Source organism: Agelaius tricolor, unplaced genomic scaffold (assembly GCF_023055355.1).
Source record: "Agelaius tricolor isolate 1412-34295 unplaced genomic scaffold, bAgeTri1.0.p SCAF_10, whole genome shotgun sequence".
Taxonomy (NCBI): Eukaryota; Metazoa; Chordata; class Aves; order Passeriformes; family Icteridae; genus Agelaius; species Agelaius tricolor.
The window spans coordinates 3,140,285-3,168,009 of NW_027269270.1; the positions used below are offsets into that span (position 1 = coordinate 3,140,285).

Genomic DNA, 27,725 nt, shown 5'->3' on the forward strand with positions numbered 1-27,725 from the left:
TTCCATGGTGATAAAAATCTCTGTGAAATGTGATTTTTCAGAAAGCTACAAGGCACAAAAACTTGCTATTGGGATTCAGTGGCAGCAGTCAGGACACTGACACCATTCATTTAAGTCCCATCACAGAAAACCAGCAATATACATTTGTTACTAAGTGAAGAGCATCCAAACTCCTTTCCTTAGAATGTTCAGAGACTTATTTCTTTACATATATGATAACTAAGAACTGTATCTGCTTTGTGTTCCGTCTCAACAGAAAACAGAGCAGATGGAGGATAAACTCTTCCCAAATTCAGACATTTTGGCTTAGACTAAAAAAATTCAAGATTAATAATTTATTTTCTATACTGGAAAGTTTCTCCTGTAGGGGAATAGAATATAAGAAAATAAAGAGAGTGTAGAAAGTAATCTTACCCCTAGGGAGTTGCAGCGGGGCCAATTATCAAAGATTAGGAACAGGCCTGACTTTACCAGGCCATACATGAGCAGAAGAGTGCTATAAAAGAGTGGGGTGGCTGGGTGAGAAGGGAACTGGGGTCAGCTGGCTGCTTGGTGAAGAAGAAAGAGGCAGTGCTCTGAGAGCTGCCCATGAGAAACACCAAGAAGGTCTGAAACTTTTGTGATAAGGAGACAGCAGTGTGGAACCCCTGCAATAGAGACGACAACATTCCCCTCTAGACCTTGAACTTCTGAAACACTGCAACATCACCGGTATCAGTGCACGTCCTGAACCTGCTGAATGACAGAACACCTCCCCCTTGACTCAGGAGTGTCCTGTGATGGAAGTCAGCATAAGCCAGCTGGAGAGCCCCCCAGGAGTGACAGTGTCCTGTCCTGTCCTGTCCCCGTACCCCCGCTGGCGTCGGTGAGCTCGGTCCTGCGCAGGAAGCCCAGGTAGCCGGTGCGCGCCCACAGTGTCTGCGTGTCCCCGAAGCTCAGGCGGGCAGTGAAGTGATCGGCGTGCAGCGCCTCCTCTCCGTACACCGTGTAGTAACCAGTGGCATTGTGGGGGCTGCTCACCCAGATCTGGGGACAAACCAAAGCCAACTGCAGTGAACACAGGTTATCGTGCCAGGCACAGAGAGCATCGTTAATTGATTTAAAAGATCTGTTTCACTGACCATTTTCATTACTCCAAAATGCCAGTTTAATTGTATAAAGCATTATATATATCTATTATATATATATATCTATATACATAATGTAATATATATATAATATATATCATATACATCTATATCTATAAAAATGTTATATATATTTATTTATTATATATACTTATTATTATATAAAGCATTATATTATATATAAAATGTATTTTATATATAATGTTATATAAAATGTTATATACATAAATGTATTATATATATTTATTATTATATAAAGCATTATATATTATATATATAAAAATGTATTTTACATATATATAAATAAATGTATTATATATATTTATTTATATATATATTTATTATTATATAAAGCATTAACTTCTGACCAGAGAAAAGGAGTTTTAGGTACATGTAACTGGGGGGGGTAGTAAAGGCCATAAAAAAATGAACGAGGCATTTGGCTTACTGGAAAGGAACAGCTGCTAACCTATTAGCTGGGCATCTTATTACACAACAAAAGATGCCTATAAAACAAAGGTCAAACCAAGCAGCAAATGACCTACTGCTGCTGCCCACTGATGGGAGTACATCCCTACCTGTTCTAGCTGCTGGGCAGACACAGACTGTGCAGCCACATGTGCAGGAATGCACATGGTGCCAGCTCTCTGTGGGGCTCATTCACATCCCACTCAGGGGAAGGAAGGCATTTATCTAACAGGAGGTATCCAGGTATCACATCACTGCCCACACACACAGTACAACAGCACCAAAGCTTTACCTCTCCTAAATGGGAGTCTCCCAGAGGTCCCTTGGTTTCTGTGTGTGCTATGATGACCTTGACTCCCGGAAGAATCTCGAATAAGAAGCAAACAGAAATTAAGAAAATGAATTCATCAAAAGAAATGTTAATCAGAAGTCAACAGTCTGTGCTTCCCTTTCTACTCCTTTCTGCACCACAGACACCAATCATCTCTTCCTAGTACAGTTGTTTAAATTGTTAAATAATTCTACCTCTGAGCAGCCATTTTGCAGCTTCAGCTTTGGTTTCACACCTAGCAAATGCCTTCCTTATGAAGGTCTCAGATTTGTTTTGGTGGTACAATTTATCCTATTGCTTCATGTCATGCACCTGGCTTCACTTAACTACTCACAACCTGTTCTCCTGGACACATTCTGATTAGCCAATCTCATCCCACATATTCTTTCATGAGATCCATGTGATGCAGCTCCCCACCCAGGTGAGGGCCATGAGGACATCACGAGTGTCACAATGGCTTTAAACTGTAACAGGAGGTTCAGAGTAGATGTTGGGAATAATTGTCCCCAACTGAGGGTGGTGAGGCCCTGGCTGGTAAAGGTTGTCCAGAGAAGGCTGTGGCTGCCTCACCCCTGAAGTGTCCAAGGCCAGGTTGGACGGTGTACCCCCACCCATGGCAGACATGGACTGGAATGAGATGAGCTTTCAAGTCCTTTCCAACCCAAACCACTCCTTGATTCTGTGAGGAGGAAGGATGACACTGTCTCTCACCTTGCCAGACTCCATAAGTGGCAGACTGTGTGGAGAACCTCTCTCTACCAAACGCACCCTGAGAAAATAAGAGGAATGAATACATTTGTACAATGCTTTAAGGACTGTTGGAGATTAGGATTTTTTTTCTTTTCTTTTTCTCTCAGGGAGTTTTCTCCCATCTGCTGCCTAAGAGATGATAATGACTGTATTTAAGAAAGACAAAAGATGCAGTCAAGGAGGAGGGGGAAAGGTGCAGCTGCCTGCACTCTTGTAGCTGAGGGGCTTTCTCTTGGGAGACAGCCCTGCTGTCTTCTGCTGTTGCTTTGGGCTCTTCCATTACCCTTCAACCCAGCATCCTGTGCCCACCAGTACACCCCGTGGCTCCTGTTACAGCTACAGATTTCTGCTATGTTCTGTTTGCCACTCAGGGAAGGCTGAGGAACAGAGCTGTTTTGCTTTGAAGAAAAAAAAAAAAACAAAAACAAAACTATGGGAGATTCTAACTGTGCTATTTCCACTACCAAGAGGATCGTTAGGGAGCAGGTTTCTTGGAATTGCACAGCACAGGGATATAATATGGGAGGAAGTCAGTTGGCTGCTGCCAAGGACAATTCAACAGACCAATGCAATGAGGCTGAAGTTTGTTCTCCACAGCCACTGAAGAGTTAATGCTGCAACACAGACTGTACCTGTCGTGTCGAAGTGCTCTCATATCTACATAGACTGTTGTTGGGTCTGGTCCTGCTGTTCCCTAAGAATAAGGAGGAAGAAACAAATTCAACAGAAGCCACAACACCCTGCTTTCATTCTCACAGCCACATAAATTCACAAATTTCCTCTCTTTTTTACAGACACAGAAAAAACTTCCCTAATGTCCAAGAAATAGAGTAAAGTAGCCCCCCGTTCTACAGTGACTACTGTAGAGCCTTTGCTTTTTATGGAATCCAATCAATGAATGCACAGGTGAACTATGGAGTACAGGTGAGTCTAAGTTTGCCAAATTTTTAGATTTAAAATTCACCTTTTAGGATATTATTTGAGTAAGCACCTGCTCTGTAACCCTCATAGGCAGTGCAAAAGGATGCAAGCACAAACCTATGTGGGCCTAGTCCCTAAGACTGCAGAAGCAGATGGACTTTAGGATGTGACAAGCACACATGCATCACTATACCTGTTCAGCCAGCTTGCCCAGCCTGTTTGGCTGACAGCAGGACCACAAACAGAAGTAACAGAGGCCATCAAAGTGTGGGAAACAGAGAGAAAGGGGAAAAAAAGAAAATACAAACAAAGAGGCACTGGAAACATAAGATACACACAGTAAGACAGAAAACAAAACTTACACTGTTTTAGAATGAAAAGAAAATTTCCATTTCAGATTATTTAAGAGCTTGGCACTTTTAGGTAGTTCTTTTGGAAACATGCAAATCTCAGATCACGTAACAAAAGAAGGCTACAGCAACTCATACATTGCTTTATAATAAATCCCTTCTCCCTCTGTAAGACTGTTTGCAGCTTCTGAAACACCTCAGTGAACCAGTTTAGCAGGGCTGGAAGACATGTATTTAGCCTGCTAATTTGTATCAACAGTTTGGTCATTCATTTACATTCATTTAAATCCAATTTAAAAAGTCTAATGGAGGAATGGGGGAAGAATGGGGAAAAAGGAGTAGAAAACCCTCTCACTAAAAAGGGTCTCAAGAATGGAAAACAGAGAGGAAAAAGGCATAAAATGAAGGGGAAGCTTGACTGCCCAGCAGTCCTGTATTCCCCACTAGGTTTTTTTGGAGGACTTGTTATGCTGCCATTCAGTATTTTGCAGAAAACTGTTTCTCACCCCTTGATCCCAAACTGGCTTTTGAAATTTTTATTCACACAGGCAATTTGGAAAGCTATTCTTTCACAGTTGGCAGCTTTATTCAATGTTAAAATCTTAATTTGCTGTCATCTTGATTTCATGTGCATCCTTCCTGTTTTTCCACCTATTGATTTATAAAATCACTCTGACATTTCTTTATAACCATTTAGCTTGGTCTTGTTAAAAATCCTTTCTTCTTTAATTGTGAAAGAAACTATAGAAACTAAGGAAACAATTGTGAATGGCAACATATTGAAGTAACTCATGTCCCAGAATATCTCTCTTGTAGGAAAACTAGAACACTGTAATATATTCTGAGAGATAAAAAGGCTTTTCTTCATCTAGTGGGCACCAGGAAAAAAACAAGAAAAGGAAAAACAAAATTTTGCTGAAATACAGTAGCAATTTTCATAGAATTCTATTTTATTAAGTGTAATCCATACCAATAAAACTGGAAATTAAATTTACAATTACACATACTTAATCATGTGCCCCCTAAGATATCCCCCATGTACAAAGCTACATACTGCCTCATCTGAAACCTGAGCAATTTATTTACTAACTCAAGCATCCTCTAAACTCCAGGGTGCTTTTCCCACTTTCTAGTCCATGCTAACTTAATGGCTGATTTTTCAGGTAAATTTTGGAATATAAATGTATATGTTTATTAAGTATTTATGTTTTTTTTTTAATTTCTTGACTGGAAAAGAAATACCTCATTAGGAAAAGTTAGATTTCATCTGATTAAATTACACATAAAAGATTATTATCAGCTGAGTACTAAACTAACAAAGGTGGTTCTGGCCCACAGAATGTCATTATCTCCAGACTGTGAAGCATGGCTGAAGACTTTATGGGCATATCCTCCCTCTCAAAGCTTCCAATTTCACAACTTAAAAGTTAAAAAAAAAAAAAAACAACAACAGTCCAGCTCTTACACAAGGTGAGACAAAAATATGTGCATGCTGCTAATACTCATTTGAGATCTTTAAAAATTAAAAAAAAACCTGCCAACTGTGTTAATTTTTCTGAGTCTTATTTGTGAAATTCTGTTTTCCATTTAATTCCACATTATACAAAACAAGACAAAATCTGAATCACACAAAAGCTGAACCAGCATTGCTTGTAACATGCAATATTTATGTACAGGAAGCTGTTTATTTAATGCATAGTAGGAAGGAAACAAGTTTCTTAGTACTGACCCTCTGGATTAGAAAAGCAAATCAATTGGTCAATTAGTACAGAAAAATGAAATCATCATAATCAACATAATAGTAAACATCTTATTAAAAAGCTTAGCCTAACTTGGTGATGAAGCAAGCAAGCAATGGAGCTCTAGCTCATTACAAAAAGGGTTGTAATGAACATGAACAACCTAAACATGATTTTCTAGCAAGTCCCCAGCGATTCTGTGCAAGGAAGCAGCAGTTGAAGCTCACCTGTAAGCAAATGGCTACGTTGACCCTGCACCCAAAGGTGGTGCTCACTGCACGGGCAGACAGGCCCAGGTCTTTGAAGAGCTTGGAGAAAGACTGGGTGAGGGTGATCCTGGGTCTCTCCTCGGCCACCACCATGCAGGTGCGCACGCAGGACAGGTTCACCCCCTTCATCTGGGAGGGCGGGACAGAACACACACTGTGACTGCAAAGGCAGCAATTCTACAGAGAAACTGGTTTGTTTGTGCAACAGGATGGCTTTAAAAGCACTAGAGTAAGACATGGACTGTTTTAACATTACAGGTGTCGTGTAGCTGCAACACAGTCACTCAGCATTTTGAGCTGAAAACCCCTCAAAATGTCATTTGGCCACAGGGCTGGACTGGCCAGGGACCTGCTGGCTCCCAGCACCGTGCAGTTCAGGTGTCCCAGACATCACCAGCTCCTCTCAATGTGAATGTGAACCTGGAGCAACTGGCTGAGGGCCAGGATTCCCTTTGGTGAGGAAATTCCTTGTTCCAGTGGAACAAGATTTTTTTTTTGTCTTTATTGACAGTTTACAGTACAATCACTTTTTTGTGAAGGAACTGCCACACATTCCCAGTAGAAGTCCTGGGCAGCTGAGTTACTACAGCTGTGGGAATGCTCCTTTTTCTTTAAGGAAATTAAACCTGAGTTGAGAGATTTCCCTCAAAAATAAATAGATGTAGAGTGTAACTGATGTTAGGAATCAAAGAATCATATAGCATATGCTTTGGTTGGGAAGAAAAGAACTTTAAAGCTCATCTCATTCCAACCCCTCTGCATGGGCAGGGACACCTTCCTCTAGATTAGGCTGCTCCAAGCCCCATCCAAGCTGGCCTGGAACACTTCCAGGACAGGCAAGATTATATCCATTTTAGAACTTAACAATTTTGGTATCAAGTGATATCTGAAAGTAAGTGACCCGTGGTGAGTTCTGGGAGCCTTTCTCTTCTGGCTGTTTTGAGTGAGGTTTGTGTTTGGTGGGGATTTGGGATTTTTCCTTCTGTTGGCATGTGATTTGTCTGGGATATTTTTTGCTTGATGTTGGGTTGTTTACTTGTCTCAGACACAAAAGTTGATAGGCTTGCTATGTATTTTGCCCAAAATCTCAAAAACATCCAGGAGCACAGAGGTTGCACAAATAACTAAGCCAGAAAATACAAGACTTTTTTCCTCCACCAGAAACATGGAAGCTGAATATTCCAGCAGTCTCAAAACTCCCTAAAAATCAAGTCATAATGGAAGGCTCTCACGGGAACACTTAAAACCTCATCTTCTCCAAGCCCAAATGAAGTATTTTGGAAAGATACTGAAGTATTTTTGCAAAGATACAGGTATGTTTATGTCAGAATGTGGAAAAATGAAGCCCACTCACCCGGAGAACATCAGTCTGTGTCCCAAGGCCCTTGGTGCATATCTCCATCACGGAGTAGGAGCAGAAGGTGACACGCACTTTGTACTGGCTGACAGCAGACAGCCACAGAGACACATTGCTCTCCAGCTCCAGAGGGGGCACCAGGATGGACTGGTGACCTGAATATATGCTGGGGAGAGGAAGCAATAGGAACACGAAAATTTAATTAATTCATGTATATGGCATGCTTCAAAAGGCAAAAAAATTGCAGCTTTGTCAGATGGGCTGCATTAGAGTAGGTTTCTGGTTGAATCCAGTCAAGACTCACTGATTTTAAGAAACATATAATTGCTTCCTTTAGCAGTATTTCTTACTGCATACTAATCTTGCAGTGAACACCTTAAAGGTCTTGTCAAAACATGTGGTTTAATCTTAAAATACTTGAAAAGGATTTACTTAATCAATGTGAAACAGACAGTGAAGTCCTTTTTTTTTCTTCCTTGAATTTGGTATGCAATTAATTCCACTTGCAAACATAAAGTTACTCCAGTAACTAACTGAGTGAAATGGATTTTCTTATCACAAAAAGCGTTTTCTGAACTACTGATAAAAAGGTTCATTTGGGTTTCTTTGCCAGTTTCTCCCTGGGGTTCTAGAGAGGGCTGAGCACAGGTGAGGAGAGCCAGAGCTGCAGAGCCATACCTGCACAAGCACCAGAGTGCAAAGCCCAAGCCACAGTAGGGGTCCAGGCAGATGGCAATCTGTCGGGACGGGTACAGCTCACACTGCAGCTTGATCGAGCGACATAAGGCACTTGTGGCTGCGTGTGACATCTGCAGGAGGAAAACAGGACCTCTCAGGGACCTTCTTCTAGAAAAAGGGTTTCACAGATTTCTTTATAAACTTCAAGGAATCTGACATGATTATCTCTTGTTACTGTACCTTTACTCCTGCTAATATACCAGTAGTAGACACACTGAAGTCCAAGTATGCCAACATATCTGGAGATGTAGGTCTGAAAACACTAGCCAGCTTCTTTTTAGGCATATCATCTATTTAAAATACATAAGTAGAGGAGAGTACCATATTATTTTGGGAAAAAATTTATCTTTACAGCATTATCATCAGATCCTCCCTATAGTTTCTAGACAGCTATTTTAATGCAATGCACAACACATCCACTCATTCAGGCAATTGTGGTGTAGCAAAATAAATGTATCACTCTTGAAACTATTTCCATTTTGGCTATCCTACCTGTATCCAAAATAGTGGGCCACGTTTTAATATCTACAGCTGCTGCAGCCTCCTTGGACCTGAGCAGTTTCATTATAGCTTGGGTGGTCAATATACATGCAGACTTACTGACCTGCAAAAGGCAAAGTATTAAGACCATTGTTAAAACCAGGGAGTGCATGCTCAAAGTCATGTCATATGCATCCAGATGAGATAAGCAGTAAGATGAAGAGATGAAGATAGTAATTGGAAACAAAGCAAAATATATCACAACAATAAAACATCATTTTAAATAAGTTTCTGAAGAAGTCATTACTGACTCAGCCACAGCACAGTGAATATTTATTTTCTAGCTTATTTTACACTGACTGTGGGAAAGCAATTCATCAGGCTGCATCAACCATTCACCATTCCCCAAAAGCACAGGCAGAGGAATGTCTCATACCTACCTCTACAATCATTTTGACAGTGGGCAGAGTGGTAGCAAGGTTCTGAGGATGAGGTGGGCGGACAGTGATGGGAACACAGCCAGCGTACAAACAGCCATAGAAAGTTGCTATCAAGTCTACTCCTGGAAAGGATATATGTGAAATTAAAGCCATTTTTATCAGATCAATAGGCCAAATTCTTTCACCAAAATCAAAATACCCACTGATTTGTGTTATTAAGACACAAGGATTTGTCACAAGCGTATGTTCAAATAAACAGGCTGTTCCACACCCAGTTTAAAATGTTTTGCATTTAAGAGCTAGCAAAAATTATTCCAATCCCATTAATAAACAGAACTTCTTTTCTTGTGCTGTGTGACTGTGGTTTTTGCTGTGTTGCTTTACCTGGAGGGTAAACCAGGGCCACATGGTCACCAACGTTCAGCCGTCCCTTCTCCAACAGCGCCACTGCCACTCTCTCTGCCCTCTTGTGCAGCTGGATGCACGAGGCAGTGCTGGCTACAGTACCCTGCACAGGAGACAAGTGACAGCAGAAACCTTTACAGGAACAGCAGCAGCTCAGTGACTTGGATATTGACATGAAAAGGGGTAAACCAAGAGGGTTTCTCCCAGAGACAAGTCAACACACAGCACGGTAGCTCATTAGTCCTCAGCTATTGAAGAAAGGTGTTCACCAACAGGTATTTGTTCTTTGTGCCCAAGTTTTGTGTTTCCTTTTGCAGAGTCTCTATGCCAAGGGTAAAACTTGCCTGAACAAAGTGACCTGGGAAAGGCTGCTTCATGCTAGAAAAGCTCCCTCAAAATATTCTTTACTCAGAGATAATTCAATCAATTAAATCAAATTCAACAATAACAATGTTCAAACAATTTCTTTTGCTAAAGCACAGCCTCAAAAGAAACGTTAGAAAGTTTGAACTACGTCCTAAACTCTTTTGCCCTTCTGAACGAGACTTACAAATCCTTCACTTCCCAAAAACTGCTGCTGGACTTTCTGGAAGACTCCTGTCTGCAGCACAGCACAGCACAAGGCAGGTCCAATTTGTCCCTGGACTCTTATTGTCACTCTATGTGCCATCATTTTTGAGGGCAGAGCCTAGCCCAGGGCAAGGCATCAGTATATCCCCTGCAGGATGTGACAGTGCTCCTGGAAAATTTGACTCCAAAGCTGTCCCAAGGGCTCTCTACTTAGGCTCTTGATCTTCTTATCAGGAAATTCTCCATTTCTGACTTAAAGTTAACCCTTGTGCTCAGGAATGAAGACAGAATCATGGCTTCCATTAATATGATAAAATTGTGTTCCAGCAAGAAATGCAATTACTGCAATGTTTTAAGCTAGGCAGAATGCATGCTGAAATTCCAGTAAGTGGAATAAAACATATGACATAAAATTCCAGAAGTGGAAAAATTTATGCTACTTACTAACTAGCAATTTTTGTCTGCTTCATTAAAATAATCTGCAGCATTTCAGGAAAAGACTTGTAGAAGGAATTTTCTTAGAATCTAATAATCTTTTGCTTTGGTTTTAATCTCCAAGTATGACCTAAAGTGCATCTTACCTTGGAATTCAACAGAAGGAAGAGTGGATGATCTGGAGTTGTCTGAGCTCGCCACTGAAGAACATCTGCTAAATACAGGAACTGAAAGGGAAGAAAAAGGAGACACTCAAATTCACTCAAAGTACCTCAGGTTTATTTCCTGGTCTTCTCTCATTCTGAACAAGCTAATTCAAATATTTAATAATAATGCCAGGACCCCAGTGTCACCTTTCTTGCCTGGTCATTGTCCTCCAGCTGGCTAACATCTCTCCCCGAGGCTTGTGCAATCCTCTTGCCAGCTACGAGGTTTCCTACAATCATCGACGCAGGACCAACATCTGCATTTTGAAAAGAGCAGTGCAAATGAGGAAAAAGAACCTAAGGAAGGCAGGACCAACATCTGCATTTTGAAAAGAGCAGTGCAAATGAGGAAAAAGAACCTAAGGAAGGCAGGACCAACATCTGCATTTTGAAAAGAGCAGTGCAAGTGAGGAAAAAGAACCTAAGGAAGGCAGGACCAACATCTGCATTTTGAAAAGAGCAGTGCAAATGAGGAAAAACAACCTAAGGAAGGCAGGACCAACATCTGCATTTTGAAAAGAGCAGTGCAAATGAGGAAAAACAAGCTGGGGAACAAGCACCAATGCAGCCTGCAGGTGGCAGGTCTGGCAGAACCAGCACATACTCTGCTTTCCTCACCTGGCTGCTTCTGCCGAGGCTTGGGCAGGTTGGTAACACAGGTGTGGGGACACATCAGGACGTTGCAAGGATGCAGAGCACCCTCCAAAAAGCGCTGCTTGGTTTCTGAAATATGAATTCCTCCGAGCGGAGCCTTTGGCAAAGTGTTGGCTGGCACCAAGGCAAGGCAGTACACACCTACTTGGTGAATGCTATCAATTGCCTTCACAGAAATTCAAACAAACAAACAAACATTTCACATTATCAACTGGGATGTAGCTAGAGCAAGAATTTGAATTCAATGAATTTATAACATTAAAAGTTTTACTTGCACCACAATTTGCAAATAAAGGGTCCAATTCTGCACTCACTGAACTCATAGAAGCTGTGCCATGACTTCAATGGGAGCAGGAGCAGACCCAGGACTTTGCTTGTGCCCTCTATCAAGGGGATGCCACCTGCACATCAGGGATTAGGAAAGTCTCTTAAAAGTGGGCAAAAAGTGCAGAGATTTTCAAAAGCCAAAGTTATATCACAGCAAATTTAGCATGTATGGCACAATCACAAAAGCGCAGTAGAACATAAAACTCACAAAATTTAGGAGGGAAGCATCTTTGCTGCCTAAATCTTAAGTGTGTCTTTTAGTTATGACACTTCTAAAAAGAGAAACAAAAATATTTTCTCCCAATACCAGATATCCTCTCCAAAAAGATAAGGCAGCTGAAATTAGATAGAAACCATTATTACTCAACTGCCTTACTCTTAAGAGCAAACTTCCTTTAAGTTGTTCTCTGGATCCTTCCCTACAGCTGTCCCCAGAGTCTTCCATAATTGATCTCTCTTTTTTCACTTCCTGAGAATTGATTACTTCTAAAACCTGCAAATGCAGATCTACCACAGTTCCCCTTCCTTTTGTCCTTCATCCCCAGGAAAATACAGTAAAATAATTAAGGGGAAAAGTCTTTAATACTTCTTGTTGCAGATCCAGAATAAGGTTGTTAGTGATAAAAAAGCTTTTGGGGCTGTTCTGATACTTGGCAGCATACTTGTGAATATTTTCAGAGGTAACTCTCAGTATGAAATTAGAAGAGACATGTAGCATTGACCCAAACAAAACCCATCACCTTTAGGCCTTTGAGAATCCTAGTAGTAGGAAGTTAAAAATACATTCTGAGAGAAAATCTTACTTTTTACAAAATTCTGTTAATTCTGAACCCTGAAAAAATTATCTTCTTACAGCTCTCTGTGGTTACACTGATAAGTTTTGCTTATGGAAAAAAAAAAAAAGAAAAGCTCTGATATTCTCATTTCATGCATCAGCCTTATTCACCTGGAAAGAGAAAAGGACAGACTGACTACCTGTAGAACCCTGCTCATCCACTGAAAACTATCCTCCTCTGAGGCGTCAGGGCGCTGCTCTGCCACAAGCACTATCCGATCATCATGCAAAACGGGCACAGAAAACACTGCTATCCTAAAACACAAAGGACAGAAGAATGAGAGGGTGCAACACAGGGTGAATGGAGCATGGTTATCATCACATGGCAATGGCTGCAACCTCTCATGGCACTGTTTCACACACACGAGCATTATTCATGCCAGATCTTCACAAAATCACAAAGATTTAGAACACGTGTGGGATCCTTGCTGTAATTGCTTTCTGCTGGGGGTTAGGTGGGTTTGCAGTCACCCATGTAGCACATGTCTGATAGCTCCATACATGTAGGGGCTGTGCAAACCTTGCCTACAGAACTCCATCATGCACACCTAGACTTGTAGTCCCTACATACAATGTCCCTTTTGGAAGACAAGTATGCCAAATTACTGATCACTAGGTGCTTGCACTGAAAAATACTTAACTCCCCTGGGGAATTACCTTAGTTTTAGGCTTAGGATAAAATATTAATAATGCCTCAGCCTGGGCTGGTCCCAGTCTGAACCCTGAGAGACTCCACTTGTCATTGATCTTCATCTGGACATGGAGCCATGGACCACTGAAGGGCACTCAGGCTGGTGATACAACACCTGGTCTTCTCTCATTCTGAATAAGCTAATTCAAATATTTAACAATGCCAGGACCCCAGTGTCACCTTTCTTGCCTGGTCATTGTCCTCCAGCTGGCTAACATCTCTCCTCAGAGACCCTTCTCTGAGGGTCCTTCAGCAGCCTAGTTTGGTCTTTAGAACAGGCTGCACAGTTCCTCCCTCAGCCACCCAAAAGACTCAGGGGACAGAAGTGTTTTATATCCAGCATATGAGCTTCTTTTGAGAGTCTTAAGAGAAGCTTTGAAATAAGTTTTAAACAGATACTTTAAGATCTACCTTTTACTGTGTGAAAGTAATTTAAAATCTATTATGCATGAAGCAAGGTGCAAATATTTACCTTTCAACAACCAAATTCATAACCTAGTGCTAACTTTCCTACAAAACACACATAAAAAAGTTCACATGCATTCCTCCTGTGTGTGCTGTGTCACTTGGTGACTGTCTGTGGGTTAAAAAAAGAGCAACAAGGCCCAACCAGGAGTGTTAAAGTTTTTAATGCACTCACCTTCCCCGATAGACAAACTTCATGGGTTCAACTGCCAATGCAGTGGCCACCACATCATCTGCATTGTGCCTGCGGCCACTAACTGTCATCAAGCCATCCAGTTTCCCCACCACAAACACCAAATAGTCCTGAAAAGAAGGAAGGGTTAGAAACACAGCAGAAAAACCTCCTCACACCTGGCAGTATGTGCCTGACTCAAGCCAACAACACTCTTGAGACCTTCAGGAGGTCCTGAGACAAAGTGCTGCTGAATTCAGGGCTATCACTTTAGAGTTGGGAGTCAGGAGAAAGTAGGGCCCTGAGGGCTTGTACACACTTACAGGACCCACAAAGCCAAGCAATCCTGTCCTTGTGAAGGGCTGGTCTGATACAGGCATGCCAGCTGCTGTCACTGGGATGGCCTGGAAGAACACAGAAGGATTCAGACACTCACTGGAATGATAAGGATTTTCACTCCTTTACTGCCAGAATACATGAAATGAGGTACCACTGCAAGGAAAAATATGGGCAGAAAGATTGAAATGCCTTCAGGTAACTACACATAAGACCACTGTATTAATTCAGAGCTAAGATAAATTTAAATGCTCACACAGGCCCTACACTGGACTGTGGAATACAGAAGCAGCTGACTGCCTGCCTGCAGATGAGACTTGGTATTTTTGCTTGTTAAGAGACAGAATGTCTTGTAATGATTCTATGAATGAAGCAAAGTCTACCTGGTCAGGGCTTTTTTCTAACTAACTAAAAAACCAAACCAAACAATAAAACACACGCACACAAAAGACCTTTAAGGAAAAAACAGAGTATTTACAAGAAGAAATACTAGAAATATAACAATTAAGAAGAAATCCAAACCTCAAATACATTCTTGGTGATTCCGAGGAGACCAAAATATGCTGTCCCAGTTGCTCCTGAATTCACACATATTTCCCCAACCTCATCAGCTTTACACAGATAAGGAGTCCCATCCACCTTTACAACACACATGCTGGCTGCACAGAGGAAGAACACAGAATCACAGTGTTAGTCTGCTCCAGCAGCTGACACACATAGTGCTCTGCCACTGACAGATAAAGATTTTAATATCAATTATTCATCAGCTACAGCAGAAACATAGCATGTAAGAGAGCTCACTTTAGCTTCTTGTCAGCCTGTGCAATCTGTTCTCCAAGATTAAGTTCACAAATGCAGTGCTTTTTTCTTACAGCATTTCACAGCCTCCACATCAGCTGCAGCTGAATCCAAGGCACAATGGACTGAGGGAGTGTAAGACTCAAGGTCAAGAAAGAAATCAATAAATCTACCCAGGTCAATACAAAATCAACATGGCAAAGCCAACTCTGCTGCCTGCATGGACCAAGGAGTGCTGTTGAAATAGATCTGTGGGTACATTTTCAAACCTTAGAGAAGTCTTCCAATTGCTAATATCCTAGGTCTGAAAAGGTGAGACCATTATTCACCCTACCAATAGATCAACCTCTAAATTATCTTGGTTTCATAAAAATTACCTATCAGAACAAGTAGCAGCTATTAGTAATTGTTTGGAACCATGCAATGATAACCTTGGGTAACCAAGCAAAGAGATGCTACTCAAACTCTGGTACAGTTTCTGGATATTTGATGTGTGTACTAGATGTCTGGAATCAAAACCTACAGTATGAACTACTGGTCATGCAAAACCCCACATTCTGCAATTAAGGAGGAAAAAATAAAACTCAATGGTAAATTTGAACTGACAAAATAGTTTATTACTACAGGAAATAACTTGAGCAAACATCAGAATTCTGTATGTAACACTTAAACAACGATGCAAAGACAAGTGTTAGTAACTGGAGAAAGCAGAGTTTGTGGGCATTAACAAATGTACAGCCCTCACTGCATCCACAAACATGGAAGAACCAAAGGATCAGCCTGCAGTCCCTAAATGATGCTCCATCCACGAAGCCAAAGGACAACCCTATCACCCTGATCAAGTAAAAAAAAAATACTTACCAGTAACCAATGTATGATACAGGTAGTCTACAGGTACATTCTAACAGCAGGCACAGTTCTGTCCTGCCAGGTTATACTGCAAGGCTGCCCTTCTGCAGTATCTGTGGAGCCTCTACTCTCGCTTCTCCTCCTTTTCCTGCTCCATGTGTGACATACAAGAGAGTGCATCTACCACCATTTCAGTCTCTCTCAACAGCATTGCATCTGAAAAAGAATTAAAGAGAAGGGAAAAGCAGATGGGACAGGAATGTACATGTGGACTGCACGTCACGAAGAACACAGATTCCTGCCAGGAAAGCTTTCTTTCTTCAAATGAGTCCACATGTACATTCTGAAAGATGGTGACTCACAGCAGTCAAACCTGCCAGGGAGTATCCTGGCAGGAGATGAGAATCCTGCTGTGCAAAGGATGATGCTGATGCCCTACCAAAGAGTGGATTCAGCTCTGGATGTTTCAAGACTAGCACAGCAGGAATGCAAGAAGAATGCCAGGGGCCTGTACAGCAGAAGGTTGTGATCAAAGGTACTGATGAGGCTCAGGAAGTGCTCTCTTCTTCCCTTTCCAGCATTTCATAGTGGATCAATACAATGGCTACCCTTGCATTACATTCTTCAGGAAGAACTTCTCTTCTAAAAGTATGAAGCCTTAGGAAAAATACTGAAATGCCAGGATGGAATGCCTCTAAAATCACTGTGGAAGGTATTTCCAGGGTTTCCAGAGAAACCTCATCCTTGAGAAAAACAGCATATGGGGATATGAAAGAAGACCTGAATCTCTTCCTGCTCCTCTGGAAAGGGAAATAGGCATAAAGCAAGCCAGCTTCCTAGATGAGGATGAAGATAAATCTGGACTCTGGAGGTGATCATGAGCATCCAAAGTGTAACATTTAAATTGGAAGACAACATCTCATCCCAAGTGCACACTGGCACAGGTCTCCAAGAGAAGTTGTTCTGCAGTGGTTGCTGTGCCGCTGTGTGACAGACTGAAGCCCTGAGGAACACAGATCTGATGATGATGATAAATTCTAAGGGCTGAATGGAAAAGAGGTGCTGTTAACCCACAAGCTAAAGAAAAAAACCTGAAAGTTTCACTAAGTTGTTCTGTACCAACTCTTTCTACTGAAGTAAAGGAAGCAGACCCCTCTGCAGTGAAGATGCTTTGTGGTAACTACCAGAACCTTGGCAAATGTTCACTCAGACATGGACAGAAGAAACAAGACATCCATGGGCTGGAAACAATGTGAGCATCCCAACATTTAGGAAATTAGAACCATCTCCCTAAAGTTCCAGAAAAGGTACTGAATGCAGTCACAATCCAGAACATAATTGAGTTCATTGCAGAAGATGTTACAGAAGCCCAAAATTTGATGCCAAAGTGAAGTTTTCTGCTTGAGTGTAACAAAGTAGCTGCTGCAGCAGCACCGTTTCTAGGAACCAGCCTTGGTATGATTAGAGGCTATAAGGATTTATAACTTTTGGGTTCAAGACTGTTAGCTCTTTTCAAAGAAAGAACATGAGAAGGATCCCGGTAAAAGAATGGAAAGGATTGGTTGGGAAGTAGAAGGGAGACAAACTTAACTACAGTTAAAATATCCACTAAGCAACACATCCAGGCTCAAACTTAAGGTAGGTATAATATGCTTTCAAGATGACAGATAACACAGCAATCACATTCCAGTTGATGTGAAAGTTGGAGGCTGAAAATGTGCAGAAGAAAAGAGGTTTGGCACTTTCCCTACCATCTTTACCAGTCCAATTTGAAAAAAATGAACTGAATGTTGGTGAGGAGCCAAATTTAGCAATGCCAGTCCTGGACAGAAACTATGCAAAATAGCCCAAGATGGTCAGCAGGTGGGGTAAAACATCATTCCTCCAGAACAGGATTCCATGGGAATGCATACCAGATTTTCTCTTAAGAATTCCCATGCTATCTTTGAGGAGAAGATTGCTCTGTGGATGCTGCCACTTCCATTGAGAGTCTTGTGATGGGCATTCATGGTAGATAATGAATGTGAAGGGAATGTGGCATCAAGAATGGCCTGAAGGTTAAACAGCAGTGACATGTGACATGACCCTGGTGCTGATGGCTCTGTTGAGTAAGATCCCCTGAGCAGGTGAGCTCCACATTTCAGAACAAAAAAAAAGCAAGATCTGAAGAAAAGGAGGGTGTGAGTGGACATTTTATCTGTGACCTTTTAACCAGAGAGTTCCTGAATGAAGCATGCCAGAGATCCTCACAGGTAACGAGAGCAAAACCATTTGGCTTGACCATTTCCAAATGAAATTCAGCAATGTGAGCTCCTATGTCACAAAGTATTTGAGAGGCTAGGGCAGACTTCCAAGTTCAGTGGGGATCAGAAGATGGAACAAAGCCTTCAGAAAGAAATACAAAACCAAAAGCAGATCAAGAGCAAGCCTCATCAGCCAGCAGAGGAGCAATGAACAGGTGGTGGTATGCTCTCTCCTGTATGCCAAACACCAAGCCAGAATGGACAAGGGCACACCCTCCATGAATACTACACAGGAGAAAGCATAAATCTTACCAAGTAAGGCACAAGTATCTCCACTGTTAGAATGTACATGCAGACTCATTTGAAACTAAGTCATTCATTTACTTAAGTCATTAATTTTTTTCACTTAGCACACTCCTGTAAGTAGCTGCTAGTCTTGTGACTTCCTTCGTACTCCAAAGGATTTTTTAGGAGAAAAAAGTTATCAATTATCCTTTATAATGAAATCTATAAGGCATATTCTGACTTAAGTAATGTACAGGGAAACTTCTGCTGGAATTCTTAAAATGTGGATAAAATGAAGTAAATCTGCCCCAGATTCAGACAGCTCAATGCTAGTCAGAATTTTAAAGGAGTCAATGAATTAAGTTGCCCAAATTCTGCTTAACCTACAAATAGTTTAACCACTTACTATTGTATTTTTAACTAGCAACAGCCATCAATTACAAGTCATATCACTCTGAGACACTTCATACACATTTAACTGTTCTCCCCTCACACAATCAGACAAGTCACTTGATGCTTGTTACTCATGTAGAAAGTAATGGTAGTGTTATCACTGCCTGCCAGTGGCCCCCTAACCCAGACACATCCCTTAGATTTGCCAGACAATGCTCCAAGGAAGTTTGACAAAGGAGAAGGGTTTTTTTCACAGATCCCTCTGACTACTCCATTAGGCATTTCACAAGGACAAAAATGTATTTTTTGACAACTCATACGGTTTCCACAAGTCGTGAGGTGAAATCACTTAACCATAAGCATACAGGGAAATTTTCCAACATCCTAAGGCAGACTTAAAGCTGCCACTGAGCAAATGCTCTGTAGAAAATTAACACAGGGGACTTACAGCTCCAACAATTGAATATGAAGAGTAGCTGCAAGCAGCTGTGTATCTTAGTGTAGTCAAGCACAATTTGCTATGAGAACAAGCCTACAGCAAAGCCAGGAGCATCCTGTGTTGGTTTTGCATGGCCTGGCTTTTTAGCAGGGGGGCCACAGAAGTGGAGCCACATGAGATAAACTGATCCAAACAAAGATTTCAATTGATCCTACACCTAATACCACTTTTTTGAACAGCAGCAATATTGAGTTTAAGCTCAGTCAGTTCACCAAAGGGCATGACTACCTGAACTACCTGATTCAGACTTGGTCCCTTTGTGTCCCTGTGTCTAACCTATAATCTAGAGAAAACATTGGGAGCACAGGTGAATTTCAGTGAGGTTTCCAGGGGACAGCACTAGTGTGGACACCCCAAACAGACAGCAGTAGCAGTAGATGCCATCTATATTCAAGTCAAAGTAGAAAAATCACTATTTTTTTGAATTTATTATGGACTTTCAAATCAACTTCAAATGGTCTTCATACAAAAGAAAAACTTGAGAGAAGCTACACAACAACCAAGTGACTTCTCTGCTTCATTTTGGTATGAAGTGCAGATCTGCTCAGCCTCCACCAAAAGGAAGCTCTACTGAATTTAAGTTCAATAACAACTGAACCATTGACTTCAGGGGTGGCAAAGGGCTTCTGGGGATAATAAGGAAAATTCAACAACACCAATGAGACTTGCACACAATGGCTGAAATTCTCATCAGCAGAGTGGGAAGCTGTCTACCTCCTCTTGTTTGTATCAGGGCTTTGGTGTACAGAGAAGAGGTTGTTGCTGAAATCACACAAGTTGAGTCTCCACCTTACCTCTACAGAGAGCAGGACTTTAGAACCACAGCTCTGCAAGGCAGGAAGTTCATAACGAGACCAAGAATAGCAAAGCCAAAGGTGCCAAGGGCATGACCAGAATCAACCAGGTTCTTTGGTAATTACATAATAAACCTGAGGGTGAGGAGAGTTGCAAAATTCTGTATTTTATCCTCTCCAAGCACACCAGAGCAGACAGTGCCATGAAACTGCCAGCCTAAAAGCTGGAGTAGATGGCAACCAAGTGTCCAGTCCTTCATCTCACTGTTCACAGTCTTAGGTCTGCTTTGGCACCCTACCTTTACTAACCTTCTTCAGAGTGCTCCCCTCTCCAAATGCAGCTGGATCTCAAGTGAGAACAACAAGGATGAGACAAAGTCTCTTGGCTTCAATTAATGGGCTGAGGAACAGTACCCAGCTCTACCTGATTCAGGAACCACAGTGTTGCAAAGAGATGTCATTAGGAAATAGGTTAACCCAGGTTACTCCTGATCACTTTCTTGTTCTCCATGGGCATGAGAAAACAGTTTCCAGAATTAGCTGTTCCATCACCTCTGCAGGGTCTGAGATGAGGTTCCTTTCAACTGAAATATTCTATTCTATTCCACTCCACAAACAATTCTGCAACAGGCCAAAAGCACTTGCCCATACCAAAATCTATGGCCATTCAGTTTTATTGTGCATGATTCTGTAATCCATCATGTGTTTGGAAAATGTGTCAAAACATAACTCATACTACCTTAAAGGTGTTTAACATTTTTATTCATTCCATGCACACAAAGAGAACTTATTTGGAATATTCTGAAACCCACACAAAATGTTTTCCTACCTCCAGGCATAATCTGCCCAACATCCTGCACGGTTAACACTGACAACTTCTCCTCTGTATCCACTCTGATCACACCAAAACTCAGACAATTCATGGATAACACTGCTTTTCCTGGAGGGGGGCCACCCAGTTCAGAAGGTCTGGAAGACAGAAAGTCCAGTTAGATATGAATCAACAGACCAATACTGGTGAGAGGGTTACTAAAAACATTCTGATGGTTTCTCAGGCTTGGTAAGGTTAAGAAAAAGAATGGTTTCTCACTTTGAACAAACAAGAATTCAAGACTTATATAGTAACCAAATGAAGACAGATTTAAAACAAAATTCCCCAAAATTTCCAAGTTTTTTGTTTCAAGTTTTCTTGAAGCTGACTTTCTGAAAAGGCACATTTTGATCAGAACTGCTATCAAAAAATCCAGCATATCCCATCCATTTATCTATTAATAATTAAAGTATTTTTTTTCTCAGAGCATCCCTTGCTATCTCCAGAAATCCAATGGCATTTCTCAGACCAGCTACAATATTTATTTTTTTTTTTATTTTAGGCCCCTGTTTACAAATCATTGTACATAAGCAGTTGATTGAGAATTCACCATCTTCTTCCTCCCAAATAAATAAGTCTTGTTTTGGGGGCATTTTAAAAGGTCCTCCAATACTTTCAGTGAGGATGAGACCTAACTTTCCCAAAGCATGAAAAAAACACCTTCTGCCTGACTATTCTTAGAAAATATTAAACTTTTTTAAGAAAAGAAACAAAAATCACCCATCTGTTAGTGAAGGAGGCACCTGTGAGGTTCATATTTCCTCTGCCTAGATCTTTGTGAATCTCTATGTGGGTTATGGTATTTTCTGCCTATCACCTTAACATGAGATTCCCCATCCCTGGAAGTGTTTAAGGCCAGGTTGGATGGGGCTTGGAGCAACCTGGTGTAGTGGAAGGTGTCCCTGCCCATGGCAGGGGGTTTGAACTCCTTCCAAGCCAAAGCATTCTGTGATTCTAGGACACATTGCAATAGTCAAGCAAAGCTTCAGTTGACTTCTCAGAAAAGGGAATTACCTGCGAATAGCAACAGTCAGTGCCTCTGAAGAACTAGCACAAGGACAGATGACTTCTGGTCTCAAACCTCTGGACTGAAACACATTCAGGAATGCATCACAGGAAGATATTGACCCTAGAAAGAACCATCACATAATCAGAAACATTTTTCTAAGAGCAGGAAAGCTTGAGCTGCAGGAATTCAAAGGTGTGCCCACTCTCAGCTCAGTTATATGAATACTGTTGCATTCATGTACAAACCAAATACTCTTTCCAACTGTCTGAAAGGCATTCCAGTTCACTGTAAGAGAGCAGATTTGGAAAAAGAACTCCTAGTGACTAACAACTACACTGAATGAAACTCCCAACTGCATACTCCTCCTCTGGCAGGACACACCAGAACTTAGCATCATGGAAAATCCTTCAGGGATCAGAATACTTTGTCACTAAGGGTAACTTCATGTCAACCTCTTATACAGCTCCTATCTGATTGTTTCATACACAAGTCACAGCAGTTAAATATCAAATGCTTCTGACATACCTTCACAATTCTACCAGGCCTCTAGCACTTGGCCCAAAGTGGATTATATCTATATTTATATCTTGTAGCTATCAGTTCAAGTCAATTCAAGGAAAAGTATAGCACTAATGAAGACATGAAGATCAAAAAATGAATTTACACTGGTAATTATAGCCAAGAAGTGCAAATTAAAGTAATGAAAAAGCAGTGGCATCACTGGTACACAGACAGTTTTACTACAGAAGAAACTGCTTAACTCCCCAGGCATCAGCTCTGACACAGGGCTTATAAGAAAGAGAGTATTGGCCAGACTGACACTCAGGAAACACATCCATACTCACATGGATTGGCTCCATCTGCCACTATTAACATGCGTAAGGAGCTCAGGCTGACGTCCCTCTGATCCCTCTGAGCCAAAAGTGACCAGTGCATATCACGGGATTTTACTACTGCTACACGGGCTGCAGGTCAAAACAAGAATTATGCTGCATGTGCAGAACAAAATCAAGACCAATTAGAAAATTATCTAAGTATTCTTGTGTATTTGCACCAACCTCTGAAACTACACACAAATTTATGACACTACAAATGTAGAAAACAAATAAAAATGCCAAAAATTCAACTACTATAACGTGTATACTCAATATACATGTGTTATAGTATACAACATAACATAGTTATACACCAGATGGACTTGATCACAGAATTTGAATGTTTGCTATAAATTCAAATACTAAGAAACACAGTCTCTTTAAAGGTCTCTCAGAGGAAGCCATCAACATCACTCCTCAGTGAAACTATGAGCACACAGAATACTGAAATGGGGTAATCAGTGTGATACAAAGACATTTTGTACAAACAATTTAATTTGTTTTCACTAACCCAAAAAGAGATGGGTGAATTAAAACAACCTTTAGGGTACCTTTGTATGAGCAGACTTTCTGTATCCAGGAAAGTGGATTAACCTTCATTAATGCATAGGGAATACTGATGACATGCATCCTGTTCATAACACTCTACAAGAAAGAGGTTCAAAAATAAACTTCCAAGTGGCTTAAAAAATATAGAACATGTATCAATGCTTAAATAAACCCCTCCATCATCACAGCTACAGCATTAACTCCTACAATTAACTGGTAGTGAAAACTATGCCTATACTCTGAAAAAATACACTACACAAGGTACAGCAAAAGCAACAGTTTATTCTGAAAAATATAAATACTGAAACAAAAACCATTTGAGAGAAATGATGAATTTATAGCCTCATTCTGATACCAGTACACTACCAGTGAAAGAAGCAAATTGCTGCAGTTTTTTTGCCTTTCTTGCAATACTCACCGTTAACACTCCATGCCAAAGGCCAGCCTCTCTTTTGAAATCCAAGACATTTGTTAGTGTTTCAGCTGAAAGCAAAGGAAAAAAATATCAGATTTAAAAAGCATTTTTATAAAAATACTTAAAAACTACAAATATTTGTTCAAGCAACTCTGAAACTTCCATGACTGCTAAGAAACCAAAGCTCTGTTGCCTCTAACAAATAGGCTGCTTAAGCTCCAAGTGACTTGTTTTACTTCTTGCAATAATCTTTGAATTATGATTACTAGACTAGAATATTACAAGGTATTTAACATCTTGATTCATTGTAATACCCCTTCCATCTGCCAATGAACTATGCAGACTGAAAATTTAGTCTTGAAGCAAACTTCTTCAGCTAAACTGAAAAAGTTAATCTGGATTTGAAAGAATTAGATGCAGTAAGAAATATCACCACGGCTCGACTAAATTTTCTTGAATATTTTCACTGAAGAATTTGAGTATCTTATGTGATTAAAAAAAAATAACAAATAACAATCAAAGATTTTAAGTCAAGGGTTCATTTAATGAATCGGTCCCTGGGTTTTGAGGGATATCTTGTCTTGATTAGGTAAAACCTGCTCATCACTGATGTAGGATGGATGGATGCAGGGAAGTACTTGGTTAAATGGTAGCACAGATTAACTCTATACAGATGCACATAACCAAGTGCAGTTCTTGGCTGTTCATTGGAAGAATGACTGCAAACAAGCAGATCTCTCACTGTGTTCACATCCCTGGGGAGATGTTCTTTTGTGGGACATGATCAAGTAAAAGGAAGATCCCCTCCTTGATTACATTTTCACAGGTGGCTTAACGCTCTTTCACACATCACACCCTTTATGAATGAGGAAGTTTGTCTTTCCCTTTGCAGCTGAAGTGACTATTCTGTATCTAAAGTTCTCTGGAGACAGCAGACATGATTATGCAACGTGAATTGTCTGAAGATGCAAAGCTGTCAGAACCCTTTTAAAGTTACACCTAACTTACCTTCTGAATAACCACATGCCTGAGTCAGTGCATGACAGTGTGCCAGCATGGAGGCATGAGATACAGTAATGCCCACTGTGCTGCCCTCTTTACTTGTTTTGTACTGAGAAGAGAAAGTGTATGCAAGCATTAGATTAACAGCAAAACCAAGAAAATTTACAGTAATGAATTGAAAACATATTACAGAAACAAATCCAGCTCTTTAAATTCAAAAAGCTAGCATAAAAATATATTTACATCCATAGAATACATTAATATGGTAAAAAAATCTGTTTGCCTAATCCAATTAAATTATCCTGGGGATTCCAAAATGCTGATTATTCCCCATCTTCAACGTGACTCTACACAGTCACTCAACTGACACTCTGCCTGGCAGCCTGATGGAAACATGCTTGTTTCACAGTTAAAAACATTATATATAAAATAATATAAAACATGATACATACATATATATTATCTTCTATTGTATCCAGAGTTTAGAGGAAGAAAAGATCACAAACCATGACAGAGTAAGCACAGAAGTTATCCCATGCCACTGCCTCACCTCGATATAAGCGATCTCGGCGCTGGCGTCCCGGACCTGGGGATGCCAGTCCTTGGCTGGTTTTGCCAGATGCTTCCCATCAATCACAAACCAAATGAGACGAGGCCAGCCTTCAAAGAAAAAGAAAAGCCACTGTCACCACAGTTGCAAACATCAGAGTTTTTCCCCAGTATTCAAGGATAATGACAGGAGGCAAGCAAAAGCAAAATCCCCTGCTGGAGAGGAAGAAACAGCACAGAGTACTGCAATGACAATCAAGGCAGCTCTTTATGTGTAAGGACAATGCAAGCAAACCCAAAAACTCAAGTTTGACAGCAACAATGAGTACACCTGCTTTTTGTCCCATAAAAAATAAACCCACACCTTTGAACGTCACCACCTCGCCAGTCTGAGCTTTTGGGAGGCCTTTCTGGCAGGCATCAGTGGTTAAAGCTAACGTGACTCCACAGCTGCCCAAAAGAAATCCAATCTGCTGGCTGCCAGCATCCTGTAGAGAAACAAGGAAATAGCAAAATTACAAATAACAAAGCTTTTGGACAGTTTGTTGTAACTTCTTCATGTTTAGAAAACATTAAGTCAATTTATATCACAGGAAAAAACAAAAGTCATTTATATCACAGGAAAAAACAAAAGTCAATCCCATAAGACCTTGAAATGACTGAGAAAATGAAGTTTGCTTAGTGCTAGCTAAGATTTGCAGCAGATCTAGTAAGAAAAGCAGTGTCAGAAGCAATGGCTGTACATCCCTCCACAACCCAATAGGATGTTTATAAATTCTGCTAAAACAGAAAACTGGTTTGATGCTGTTTCTGAGTCCTGACACACTGAGGAGCAGAGCCTACAGCTTTTTAGCTCTTTGCTAACAATCTCCAGGTGTGAAGGATTATAACTGTATTTCAGTAACTATGGTGTCTCTGCCTGCCTCATTACTCAGCATCAGAGCTGAAGAAACAACCTATCTCTAATATACTCAGTGAAATACTTCTGCACATATTTTTGAAAAAAATAAATTTAAATAATTTCTACAATTACATACTCTAAAATACTTAAATTATTAGCTTAATATTACTTCCTCCTTTCCTTAACTGAATACTGTATATAATTCCAAGTACAGAATGTACATTGAACAGTCCACCTGATGCTTTTTAAAGAGCAGGCTCTGAAGGACCCCATGTAAGGACTGTAGGATTTAGACACCCACACACAGAGACCAACACTTCATTTATCAAACCATAAAAATGTTGAATGTATCTGCCTACCTTTCTTGTCAGTGGAACTTCTATTGGGACAGGAATAAGTTCTGCCAGAAGACATCCATAAAATGCCACCATAAACATAACTGGATCACTATTAGGAAATACAAGAGCTACCTACAAAAATATAGTAAAACAAGAAAAGTTTTTATTTGTCATCTGGCAGAGAGGGGGGGCTGCTTTTTAATTTGTGGAACCAAATTTTCACAACAATGTCCAGGTTCATAGATAACCAGGCAGAAAAATACTAAGTATTGAGACAGTGTATTATTGTAAGTCACAGTAATGATTATTTCACAATATATTATTACAATATTTTATTACAAGGCTTTTCTTCAGCTAAAGCTCTTCCTCACTATTTCATCCATAGGGACCACTTCCAACAGCAGCCTACCCGGTCTCCAGGCTTCAGCAGGGGCTCATTCTTAGTGGTTAGCTTGTTTAGCAGGGTATAGGCTAACTTCAAGCTTCGGCTCCATAGCTTGCCTAAAGAATAAAAGAAGAAATTAAGAAGCACAAACTAAAATTTTAACACTTAATTGGCAGATCTCAATCCCTCAAACATGCACTAAGCATGAGGGTATCAGAACAGTTGGCTGAGTCCAAGTACAATTTAGAACTTGGCTTCTTTTTGATTTACCTCTTTTTTTTTAAAATTTTAAATGTAAAACTAAACATGCTATTCTAAACAACACTCAAAGCTCCACTGCAGAGTAATTAAATTACTGCAGCTGCTCAACTATATTTCCTGCATCCTTCATCTGTGAGAATGCAAACAATAAAATTCAACATTCTAACACATTATACAAGGAAATGCTGGAGTGAGCTATCCTGAAGGACAGAGTTATTTTCCCCAAAAATGCAATTTACTATAATACTTCTAAGTCATTAATATAGGCAAGTTTCACTTCCCACCATTAACATCCTGATTATGCTCCTGAGGTATGAGTCTTCTCTATAAGGCTGTGCAAGAGGATGTTAAAATGGAATGTCTCCTCTGGCAATGTGAAGAGTGCATTCTTAGTAATCTGTTTCTACCTCCCAGTTTACACTGGGCTATTTTTAGTGTTCTTTCATGAAAAAAACCCACACAATTCTAAGAGATTTACAAATAGCCACTAGGAAAGAACCAGTATGTTTTGCAATAAACATTTTCTCTTCCTTAACTTCTTTAAAACCGTTTTTCATATACAATGAATTTATAATTTCCATTCCTACAGCAATCTCCGACCATGCATTACAAGCACAGTCAGTCCCTCTGAAGCAAGGCAAAC

The 27,725-nt window shown here is 40.5% G+C and overlaps 1 protein-coding gene across 6 annotated transcripts in view; it reads right to left on the bottom strand.

Annotated features, from left to right (window-relative positions):
* DIP2A (disco interacting protein 2 homolog A) overlaps positions 1-27,725 on the bottom strand; it is an 80,677-nt gene that overhangs the window by 3,154 nt on the left and 49,798 nt on the right. For 2 of the 6 annotated variants that reach the window (XM_071434414.1, XM_071434411.1), the window contains 29 exons: positions 26,846-26,937; positions 26,458-26,568; positions 25,562-25,685; positions 25,199-25,308; positions 24,655-24,757; positions 23,650-23,714; positions 23,234-23,327; positions 22,653-22,772; positions 21,813-21,927; positions 20,757-20,896; positions 14,589-14,725; positions 14,054-14,134; positions 13,734-13,861; positions 12,543-12,657; positions 11,205-11,406; positions 10,734-10,843; positions 10,527-10,607; positions 9,355-9,478; positions 8,971-9,092; positions 8,543-8,654; positions 8,231-8,340; positions 7,991-8,121; positions 7,310-7,478; positions 5,914-6,084; positions 3,791-3,820; positions 3,309-3,370; positions 2,638-2,695; positions 1,888-1,962; positions 852-1,026 (listed from right to left, as the gene is read on the bottom strand). In XM_071434414.1, the coding sequence (XP_071290515.1) occupies positions 852-1,026; positions 1,888-1,962; positions 2,638-2,695; positions 3,309-3,370; positions 3,791-3,820; positions 5,914-6,084; positions 7,310-7,478; positions 7,991-8,121; positions 8,231-8,340; positions 8,543-8,654; positions 8,971-9,092; positions 9,355-9,478; positions 10,527-10,607; positions 10,734-10,843; positions 11,205-11,406; positions 12,543-12,657; positions 13,734-13,861; positions 14,054-14,134; positions 14,589-14,725; positions 20,757-20,896; positions 21,813-21,927; positions 22,653-22,772; positions 23,234-23,327; positions 23,650-23,714; positions 24,655-24,757; positions 25,199-25,308; positions 25,562-25,685; positions 26,458-26,568; positions 26,846-26,937 (3,267 nt within the window). Of the gene's footprint in view, positions 1-851; positions 1,027-1,887; positions 1,963-2,637; positions 2,696-3,308; positions 3,371-3,790; positions 3,821-5,913; positions 6,085-7,309; positions 7,479-7,990; positions 8,122-8,230; positions 8,341-8,542; positions 8,655-8,970; positions 9,093-9,354; positions 9,479-10,526; positions 10,608-10,733; positions 10,844-11,204; positions 11,407-11,554; positions 11,642-12,542; positions 12,658-13,729; positions 13,862-14,053; positions 14,135-14,588; positions 14,726-20,756; positions 20,897-21,812; positions 21,928-22,652; positions 22,773-23,233; positions 23,328-23,649; positions 23,715-24,654; positions 24,758-25,198; positions 25,309-25,561; positions 25,686-26,457; positions 26,569-26,845; positions 26,938-27,725 lie in introns of those variants that run through there. The other 4 variants (XM_071434412.1, XM_071434413.1, XR_011680321.1 and 1 more) reach the window with 4 other exon arrangements.